Source organism: Strix uralensis, chromosome 8 (assembly GCF_047716275.1).
Source record: "Strix uralensis isolate ZFMK-TIS-50842 chromosome 8, bStrUra1, whole genome shotgun sequence".
Classification (NCBI taxonomy): domain Eukaryota; kingdom Metazoa; phylum Chordata; class Aves; order Strigiformes; family Strigidae; genus Strix; species Strix uralensis.
Window position 1 is genome coordinate 33991600 of NC_133979.1, and position 10663 is coordinate 34002262.

Sequence of the window (10663 nt, forward strand, 5' to 3'; positions counted from 1 at the left end):
AGTTGGATTATATAGCTACAGCCTGCTCCTTTCTGTCTTACAACTTGCAGGTTTTTTCCTTTCTGGTCTTTCGAAGGAAACAGCACGTCTTTGTAATAAGCTTTTCCAGAGCTGTTCACCTATTTCAGTAGCTGTGAACAGGCAAGGAACAAGTGATGCATCTGTTCCCCTCCACCCGGGTTCTCTCTCCTTCCTACCCTTCCCACAGCTTAGTCTAACTACCTGTTGACTTTTCTGGATTGATGCCAAAAGCCGAAGGGGTATTTTCTTGCAAAGCAGAAGCCGCTTGTGATAGAAATGTTTCCTGAAATCTGTGTAAAGCAGCTGCCTTGGGAGCATTAGTGCTCCAGCATAAAGGTCAGTGCACCTCCAGCAAGTGTATCAGAAGTAATAAACCTGGTCAGATGCCCACAGGGCTCCGACTCAGCGCCTGTAAAGACCTCTTACGCAGTGGGCAAGCAAGCAAATGACGTACGGCAAAAGCCCTCGGTAAAGGTGATGGTGTATGGTGACCTGCTCCCAAAGCACAGAGCTCGTGCTCCTTGATGGACCTCCCTCCGAGGGTATGAATGAAACGCTGAGCCCCCCTCCTTTACCATATTGCCTTGGGTGAAACAGTTACCTCAATCCAGGCTGGAGAGCAAGTATTTCACCAGGCAGGTTTCCTCTGAGGAACATTCTTGCCTTTTGTATCATCAGGACATGCCCCTGCTCAGAGGGAAGGAGGAGCTCCTCCACGATCAAACTATCTCATCCATCGTGTGCCAATTCATTCAGACTGGCCCTTCCCTAATTAGGGCAGCAGTCACCCAAAACACCTTCCCCGCGGATGACCTTGCTGCTGCCTTCCAGCTGCTGCACCTTCCCATGCATCGCCTCGCCATCATGGCGGCCGTGGCCAAGCCCGTCCTCCTCCCGCTGAAGCAGTTGGCTTCATCTTCGCTCGCTCCCTCAACTTCCCCTCAAAACAGAAACATGTCAGAAATGAATTAACTTGTAGAGCAAATGAGTTGACTGATTATTAAAGAAAAAACCCCACATTGCTCATACCTGGCCTGCACATGCCTCTGTTCACCCACAGCCTCCGCGTGCAGCCAGGAGAGAAACTGGGGTGATGCTTTTGGAAGGGTCCTCAGGACGTTGCATTTTTGGGGCTGAGGATGGTCACTGAAGTGATGAGGCCTGAGTTTTCAGTTGAGGATAATTGCTGGAGGTGTTTAGGTGCTGGGGTACGATAGGAATGTAGGGGAACTGCACACTGACGAAGATGGGAAGGAGCTACAGAGCAGAGGCAGGAGGCCGGTCATATTCCCAGGGCTGGAGAGCTGTTGGGAATATAGAGCTGTGGATCACTGGGATGAGCCTTGGACCAAAGAGGATTTTGGGTGGTTGGAAGGAAGCTGACTCTGGGTGAAGGACAGCAGCTATGGGGTTGGTCACCAGGAAGAGGCTGTGAGAGGACAGAGCACCACTATGGATGATGGGGGAGTACTGGAGACAGTCACCTATGGGATGACAGCGGGGGGCTGAGCACAGAAGGGTGCTTGAGGGGATGTTTCATCAGTGGCTGGGTGGAGGGTGTAGGAGTTGACTGAGGCAGTAGAGGGTGCATGATGCTCTCGGTTGCCTCCTTCATAGGTTCCCTTCATTTTTATCAGAGATGAAAACATAGAGAAGAGACTGAGTAGCCTCAGAGGTGCTTGTTGTAGGAGGAACACATTGCACCAACTCGTACAATTCCTGCCTCTGTTTTTATTGAGCAGATCACTGCTCTTGCCCTAGCCCCACTGCCCCTCATTCCAGCTTGCATCACTCTTTACAAAGTTAAGCAATAACTGCGATAAAGGTAACAAAGCGGGACCCTTCTGCAGAAGGAAGGAAGAAGTGGCTGTCACAGCTTGACTTTGCTGTTGGACAAGGGGGATGAGGCATCACTGCTGAAATCACACTGTTCAGTGGTTGCTGGTATCCCAGTTTGCCCTGCTGGAGCATGCTTAGCTGGAAGAGAAAGGCCTGTGGACTGCCCTTGCGCTCAGCAGTGGTGAAGGGAGGGTGGTTACACCAACGCGATGTTGTGCAACTCCAGTATTGTCCTTTCCCTGGGTACTTAAGAGAGAGCAGTGCCAGCATCTTTACTGCAGTGAAGAGCAGCTGCCTTCTCCGGGGATGTCACAGTGAAACCCCTTTTCAGTGGTGACTAAAGGGAAAAAATAACCCTATGTAGAGGGTGGGTGATTTAAGTTGGAGGCATCTTGGGTCTGGGATATGAGAGAATTTAATGCTGTTAGTAATTCCCTGGAATTCTCCATTTAATCTTGAGTGGCAAATAAGATGAAAGAATTGTTTCATACAAAATATTGCTGAAGGAAATCACACGCAAATGAGCCCATACAGGTAATGTTTTCAATTTATTTATATAAACAATTGCATTTTAAAAACATTCTTGTCCTACAAAAATAAAGTGAAAAACAATTCACAGAATTTTAAATAAATAATCTCAAACATACACATTTATCATGAGCAACTTGAACCCAGCCAAACCCAGCAGGTTGGGTCACAGAGAAGTGACTGGTGAAATGTGGCTGCAGAGTACAAAACGCAGAGTGAACGTGATTCCTTTCTGAAGCAGCTTACAACTTAACTCAAGTGCCATGGTCTGAGGAATTCCTCTTTACCCACCCCCCCAATAACTAGATGTGTCCAGACTTGTCTCCCTTTGTCTCTAAGCCAAACACTTTTCCTTGTTAACGGCAGAAGGGTGCTCTCGAGAAGTGTGTTCCAAAGGCAGAGCTGAATGACAATCACATGTTTAACAAGCGTCCAAGCCCACTAGCATATGCAGTACTGACCACCTTTGCATACAAGGTTACTGAAGTTTCCCCTTCTTCATGCTTCAAATAGAAAAAGGAAGACAAATGCCCTTCTTTCTTCCAAAGCATTCATCCCAAAGACCACCTCAGATCAGTCACTGGTACTGATGGCTGTAGGAGACCTTGGTTGAGCTATTCACACCAACAATCACTAACTTACACAGCGTAAGGTAATCAGTGTCTCTAAACAGGTCAACAGAAACAGAAGTCACAGTCAAACTATACTACTGCCATAGCTGTTACAATGTACTAGCCTCTATAAATGTTGGAGAGATTCAGTGAAATACAAAACTCAAGTCCTTTTCCACAAGTAGTCAAGGAATATTGGGCAGCGGCACAGAATACCAGGTTGCTGCTCTATTCCAGTCTGAAGTGACTTTTTCTTTTTACCTATAGTTCCCCAGCTGTTTTTATAGGAAGATCATCTTCTACATTTCCTCTCTAGAAATTGAAAAAAAAAGATACCCTTATACGCAAAGTTTGAAGTGCTGGTACAAGATCCTGTGTAACTTCTTACGTGCCCAGATGAGACTAGATATTTAAGTGCTGGATCAGGACAAATATGTCTAGGAGATTTTGTGCTAGCTAGCCAGTTTTAATTAAGCTTAAGCCACTTACTCAAAATGCCTCTGTTTATAAGTTATAAACAAAACATTATCCCTCCTCCCCCAATAAACAGAACTATAAGTCACAAGTATGGCTTGTGTACAGAGACATAAACCTTCAAGTCTCGGTGCCTCGCAGTTTTGCTAGATCTATTCTGTATTCATTTCTCTGCTGTGCATGTTTACACAGCTCCTCAGTTTTCACTATTCCCCAAGAATCTCCATGTTTTGGTACACAAAGCTATACTATAGTCACATCCTTACCTAAAGCTATACTGTCCATTTGTCCTTAAACTGACAGAGACTAAAATTATATTATCAAGTAGACCAGAGAACTACAGCTATGAAGAGTACCAATACTTTGGACTAAGGTTAAGACCTCTGCAAACTTGCACAATAAAACATCTGCATCAGAATACAAGTGGCCTTGTATTACAGCCTGAGAGAGAGCCTTTTTCTCAGCTCAGTACATTATCATCCTCTTACACAAATAATACTTCTGTGACATATACTTCAAAAACAAGTACGATCCAAAAGAAGTTCTATTTTCTTTAAATAATTAAATTAAAAAAGTATAATGCCATATGAAAGCAGATTTACACATAAAAACAAATATAAGTTACTATACAAAGTGCCTTATTTGCAATGAGGGAGAGGTAGTATCAACAATAAATGCAATGCATTTTCTGACTACATGAGTGAGTCTCAAGTATATGTATTTCTTTGTTAATCTTGGAGTGCTCATACTGAATTCATAAATCTTTTCTGACAGTTTTCATTAAGTCAGATTTTTCTTGTACTTTTAGTTCAACAGCCTGTTTTCAAGTTTAAGAAGTTGCTGAGGCAATAACTCACTTTCGTAGTGTTGTGTGAACGATCAAGTGAAAAGACAAAAAACCCACCAACACCCTTTGTCAAGTATTAAAACAACATTAAAAAAGTTGGAACCTTTGTCCACTTTGGAATACATAGTTCTGTTACAGAAGACTTTAAACAAGGGATTCAGCACTGTAGAGCTCAAACACAGAAAATCCCTTTTGTAAATGGATGCCTTACCTGAGTAAGGAATCTAGGGCAACCCCCACAACGAAGATGCTCAAGGTTTGGTTTTTTTTTTTTTTTGGTTTTGTTTTTAAACACTTTAAGCCATAAATAGAATAAATTACATAGTTAAATAAATAGATGGATTTTTACAACTCAGCAGATCTCTCTTTCAGTAGTAGTGTGGGGTTGATATCTTCCATTGCTGTTTTTGAGGTACTAACATTAATAGTTGCTTCTGTGGGTTCAGGATTTAAGATGTGGAAGGCAGTGAAAGGACAGCCTTTCACGTTGTTGCAGACGAGCTTCTGTAAGGAGGCAGTATTGATTATCTCAAAGCCCACTTTTCCACCGAAGGTGCTAGGCTTCCAGTACTCAGGGGAGCAGATTGCATTTCCCATCAGTCCTTTCAGAGAGAACGGTGCTCCAATCTCCACCATCGTTTCACCGAAGATGGCACCTGGTCGTGGCTTTTCTACGAGAAGGCCAGGGTACAGCTCCATGGCATCAATGTCTCCATAAAGCTCTTCCAGTTCAGCTGCCATTTCTTTTTCTCCTGTAATTATTGACGAGTAAAAATCGTAAGTGGAAAAATCCTATTTTCATTGCAAGACTATCCTGTTCAAGTCCAGTAATAGCACTGCAGGACTCTGTTAGCCATTTTAAGAAAAGAGCCCTTGTTTGTTAGAAAGGATGAAAATTGTTACCTGTAAGTTCTTCAAATGATTTGAACGGTTTCAGCATGAACCGTTTCCTGTACTCATTCAAGGACTGGTATCTCATTTGTCTGCTTTGGTCAATCGAAGCCTTTGCTACTTTCTGTACTGCAGCAGGAACATTTTTCCCACCAGCAACCTATTTAATAAAGATGAAAAGTAGTAAGATCTCCCGGTAAGAGTCATGAGGAAGCTGTGCTTTTATAGTATATCATTAGTTTTGGGTAGCTTTGTTCTACCCTCTTGTCCCACCCCCAGTTTAGGTCTCCATTGGAGCAGTAGAGCAACTTGAGAAAGTACATACCCTGCCAGCACTTTGCTTGGAGAAAGATTTCACCATATGGGAAAGGCCGTGTTCCAGCATTATAGAGTTGTTGTAGAGGAACTGCTGGAAAGTGTACTCCTGGTCGTGTATCTGGAAAGTGTCAGGCAGAAGCGGGTGCCAGTGGTAGAGAGTATTGAATTCGGCTGCAATTCTGTTCTGGTATTGAAACCGCTGGTTGAACAGCAGCTCAGGATCGAACTTGAGTTTGAAGTGGTAGCCACTCAAGTGTTGCACATAGTCCTCAATAACGATCTTGATTGTCTCTCCTGTTGATCAATGAAATAGAAGAGAATATTGGTACTGGTTTCCTAAGAAACTTTAGGAGGTTAGCCTGCTGAGAGAAAATACCATTTCTGAACTGTTCTAAGGAAATACTATAGTGATCAGGGTAACAAACACTTCAGCATTCTCTAGTCTGTTCTAGAAAATAATTAATATATTTTGTGTGACTAAGGGTGGAACAGAACTTAAGCTCCCAAGAGTTTTTGGCTGTGGTAGAGATGTGTCTTCTCTAGCCTGCTCCCCACCCCCAAGATACACTGCCCTGTGTGTTCCACAGGACAGCACACATCAGTACCTACGCTGTGTTCAGTTACACAGTACCCCCCGGGATACAGAGAGGGGATACTGAAGAAAGTTGGTACCTGAAAGCAACTCTCAGCTTCTGAGCTGCTTAATACAATTGTCTTGGTTTACTGTTGCAATCAGTTTGGGCAAGGCCTTTTCAAGCTTAGTGTACATCACCATTTACATAAGGTGAAATACCACTGAACAGACAATTAGACAGGAGAAGTATGTAGAATTATGTTTTACATAACTTCCTGAACTTTAGATTTAATCACAGCCTTTCTTTTAAAGCATACCTGAACTGACCCAATCCCAGGGGAAAAAAAACCACAAAAAACCCCACAGGATCTGGGAGTCTGAGGTCATCTAGCCCCACAGGCTTTCTCTCCGAGAAGTGAACCTTAGCTTACCTCCTGCCTTCTCACTGCTTTCAGTTCTGTTTCCCTTAGATAAGGGAATTAAATAGCATTTGGCTCAGTTTTCTTCAGTTCTGCTGTTAACATAGCTGGGAGGAATCTGTATCTCAATGCAACCCCAGTGGCAGGTCACAAAGGCTCAGATGTATGCTCTCACACACGAATTTAAGTAATAGCTTTCCCTCTGACTACACCTACTGCAGCAGGTAAGGGGTAGAAGTGTTGCGCTTGAAGAGAAGGTTAGAGTTGCATATAGTAGAAATAACACTCACCTATCAATATGAGTCTGGTAGTTTGGAACAGTTGCTCATCATCCCACTCTGGATGCTCCCGTTTCAGGATGTCACAGACCCGGTTGTGTTCCCTCAGCCATATTGTAGCGTACATCATCAAGCCTGGGACCAAACCAAACACCTCCTGCCCAACAGAGAACTGCAAGTGTTCAGGTACGTGAGGAGGGTAGATCATCTCTGCCTGCGTGTCCTTCACTGTTGGTGGATACATTTCTCCATCAATCATCTGCCGGGGGGAGGGAGAAAGAAGAAAGAGTCATAAGCTATGATGCTTATAAGTTAAGCTGTGTTGACTCTGTTAGTACTGACTTTAGGCTTGCACTTTAGGTCAGCTACACCATGCACAGAGCACTAGTTTTGGGAAGTATATGTCATCCAGTAAGGAGGCAGACGCACCTGGTATTTTAGCTTTCCATCCTTTAGAAGCCTCAGTTTAAGTTGTCTCTCCAGAGTCTCTCCATAAATATGGTTCAAGTCAACCTATAAAATAAAAGGATTTGGAACATGAAGCCAACCTGCATTTTCTGCTATATTAGGATATGTCCCACTTCTATGGATGCCAATAGTTTCTTAGATGTTTACCTTTTAATTATATTATTGTTACCTTATAAGTATTGTGCACTGATATTTAAGATGAAGCCAAATTATTTCCTGGCAACTGGAGCCATCTTTGTATAACAGCAACTTGTTAAATTGACTGTCAATTTAAAAGGACTCTGTTTAAAGCACCAGCAGCTTTCTATTATGCAGACAGTCCTCTGTATATACACACCTATTTTATCGCTTTGTTTTAGACATACACATTACATTTATATTGAAGAACTTTGTCCGAAGGCTGCCTGTTTTGTAGATAAAAGATCCTAAATCCAAGTCTGCTTTTGAAGTTTTTTAAACTAAGTCTCTTCAATTAGCAGCACACAAGATACTTCCCAGTGCTGGATACAGCTCTTGGCAACTAACAGAAAGAGTCCAGAGAAGTTCTGGGTACTCACTAGATCTAACATGCTTTCGGTGAAAGCAGATTCTTGGGAATAATAAAAGTCAGAGATCACTGTGCAGATATTTTAAACAGAACCACATGCTTTGCACAAGTGGTTCTGACTCAGGAAGAGATGCTATCGAGTGCTGGAATTTTGCCTAAGGAGCAGTTACAGTTTGTGGCAAACAGCGTTGTACAGTAAGTGCACTGGTGTTTGTGTACCCCAACAACCTGTCAGGTACCATTCTAGCTGCTCAGTATCTCCTGAGAACTAAGTGCTGTGTTCAAGTTACAGAGCTATGATCGTACCCCATGGCCGAGAGCTTTGGTGAAGCCAGGTCCTTTCTTGTGGTCCGTCTTAAAGAACTGATGAGTGAAGTGTTGGGCAAAGAATGTGAACATCACATTTGTGCCTTGCGGGTCAGGAATAAATTTTCTCCTTAGCAAAAACTTCTCCACAATCAGCTTTGAATCTGGGAGCTCTTTCTTACCTGCAAGAGAAAGAAGCAATGAGATATTCAAGACAACTATGTTTAAGCAATACTTAATTTTGCTCCCAACAACAAAAAGGCTTTTGATGTATTATTGAAGGGTAGCAGCATACAAATAAGAGGAATTATCTGCTTTTCTGTGCTCACTTTCTTGATTTTATTAGAAACTTCTACATTCCCTGGTTTGAGCACGTAACTTAATAATGAGAACCAAAACAGTTATCTTTAAGAACAGCCATGTTTTGGATACACTGTGTAAAGACCCAAAAAGTCAACTACACTGAAAAAAAGGCTAAAGACAAGCAGGTCTCATGGTATCTTCTAAGATGAGAAGTAGGAATTCCTAGAAGTGAACATTACATATCCGGTTTATTCCTTACCTTTAATACCCATTGGTGTTGGACAGTCAAGTCCCACTGGTGGAAGGCTTCTTGTGTAATAAGAAAGATTGGAATAAGCTTCCCAGCTTTTGTAACTATAATCACTGTTGTAAGTTGGTGGGCTGTCAATCAAGTGTGATCTTGCTGAAAAAGAAAAAAAGTTTTGTCATTTTTTTTTGAACTGTACATTTTAGTCTCAAAAAGTAAATCACAAGGCTGGATCTTTTCCATATATTTTTGCAGCAGTTGGACAGACAAATTCCACATATGTCAGCTACTGATGTTAAATGGGATTACAGTTACTGAACAACAGGACTGGGTCCTGGATTATCAGCTGGATCCAACTATTAACATGAGTGATTTGGTGCGAAGTTTATGCTGGCAAAATCCTGGATACTATTAGAGATTAGAGTAAAATGCATTTCCATTTCAAAGCATGTTTCATACAAGTCTGCATCATGCAGAAATCTTAAATTTTGTTTAGAGTGTTTTTACCTTAGTGGATGTTAGCTTGCTAACTTTACATATGGACCAATCAAGTGCAATATTCTGGAGTCCTAAGATAAGAGAACTAAAAGAGAGAACTCATACTTACACGTTAATACATATCTCATAATAGCATCTCGTAAGAAGGGAATGTTGTTAATGATATTCCAGGCTCCTTTGAAGTGGGTGAGGATGTAGTGGACAGTATTTGGTGAAGGTTTCAGTGTTAGCCTCAGCCATGTGAAGAATTCCGCTGTGAGTATTGATGGAAAGATTACTGTAAATCAGCTATTCAGAATAATCTGCAATCCTGGAATTGATTTCTCAAATTTCATTTCTATGAAAAAGAGATTTAAGATACTCACGTGTTGTACAGTTTTCCCCATAATATCCTGTCCTTGTACAGTCGCATTCGTACCGGTCAAAGCCCGTTGTCATGCATACTCCTCTGTTCTGACAGGGGTTGGAGCAGCAAGGGTTGGCTAGAATGAAACCAAATGCTCCAATTAGCGTCTTCTAGAGCTACCCCGGTATTCTCACCCCACTAAACTAATTTTTCAAAGTTAGGTAGACAACGCCCTTAAATTCAATGCTTATGAGGAAGACAGAGAGCGAGCATCCATTCACACTAGCCGTTGGGCTACTACAGGTAATAGTTATTAACAAAAGCACAGGAATTTGTCTGGCAGCAATAAACCTCCTCAGAAGGGTCGGATTGTCCCACACAGGCCAGCGGCGGCCTGACATCCTTCCCACCATACACCGAGCCCTCGAGAAGTCACAAGAGAATACGGGACATTAAAAAAAGCTAAAAGCTAACCCATTCCGCCGCTGGAAAGAACAGAAGAGAAGTCCCCAGGCACGGTTTGATCGCGACTGGCCCGCGGCAGGGCCTCACCTGCGTGGCCGGCAGCCAGGAGCGCGGCCGCCAAGGCGCAGGGCAGGAGCAGGGCGCAGGGCAGGAGCATGGCCCGGCGGGGCTGCGGCGCGGCTCGGGCTGCGGCTGGGGCTCGGCGGGGACTCGGCGACGAGAACCCAGTGCCGCTCCCAGGTAGGCACCCGCTTATTTATCCCCGGCGCCGCCAGTGAGTCACCCCTCGGCCCGCCCGCCCGCCCGCCGGAAACTAACGATGGGGGATTCCGTCACGCTGCGGCGGGGGAGGCGGCGGCCTTGCCCCCGTCCCACAGCCAAGCCCCGTCCCACAGCCAAGTCCCGTCCCTCAGCCAAGTCCCGTCCCTCAGCCAACCCAAGTCCCGTCCCTCAGCCAAGCCGCCGTCGCGGCTCTTCCCGCCGGGAGTCCCGGCGGGCGGGCGCTGAGGGGAGCACCCGCCGCGGGGAGGGGGGGCTGCCGGGGTCCCCCGTCCCTTTCGAGACCCCGGCGGCCTCGGGGAAGAGGAGGAGGAGGAGGCGGCGCTGTGGCTGAGGCGGCTCCTCAGCGCCCGGGCCCGGCGTGACTGTCTCGGCGCCGCCGGCGGCTCCTGAGGGGAGGGCGG

At 44.5% G+C, this 10663-nt stretch overlaps 1 protein-coding gene across 2 annotated transcripts; it reads right to left on the bottom strand.

The window, feature by feature from the left end:
• Positions 1–2389: 2389 nt before the first annotated feature.
• On the bottom strand, positions 2390–10180 carry PTGS2 (prostaglandin-endoperoxide synthase 2). 2 transcript variants are annotated; one of them, XM_074877279.1, is made up of 10 exons: positions 10068–10180; positions 9535–9651; positions 9279–9422; positions 8684–8827; positions 8122–8303; positions 7230–7313; positions 6813–7059; positions 5537–5823; positions 5224–5371; positions 2390–5072 (listed from the first exon to the last, which is right to left on the bottom strand). In XM_074877279.1, exons 1-10 carry the CDS (start codon positions 10135–10137, stop codon positions 4666–4668), a joined length of 1830 nt encoding a protein of 609 aa, XP_074733380.1. In that variant the 5' UTR covers positions 10138–10180; the 3' UTR covers positions 2390–4665. The 2 variants fall into 2 exon arrangements, with proteins under 2 accessions (XP_074733380.1, XP_074733381.1); XM_074877280.1 differs by having other exon boundaries at positions 9990–10089.
• Between the last annotated feature and the right edge of the window lie 483 nt (positions 10181–10663).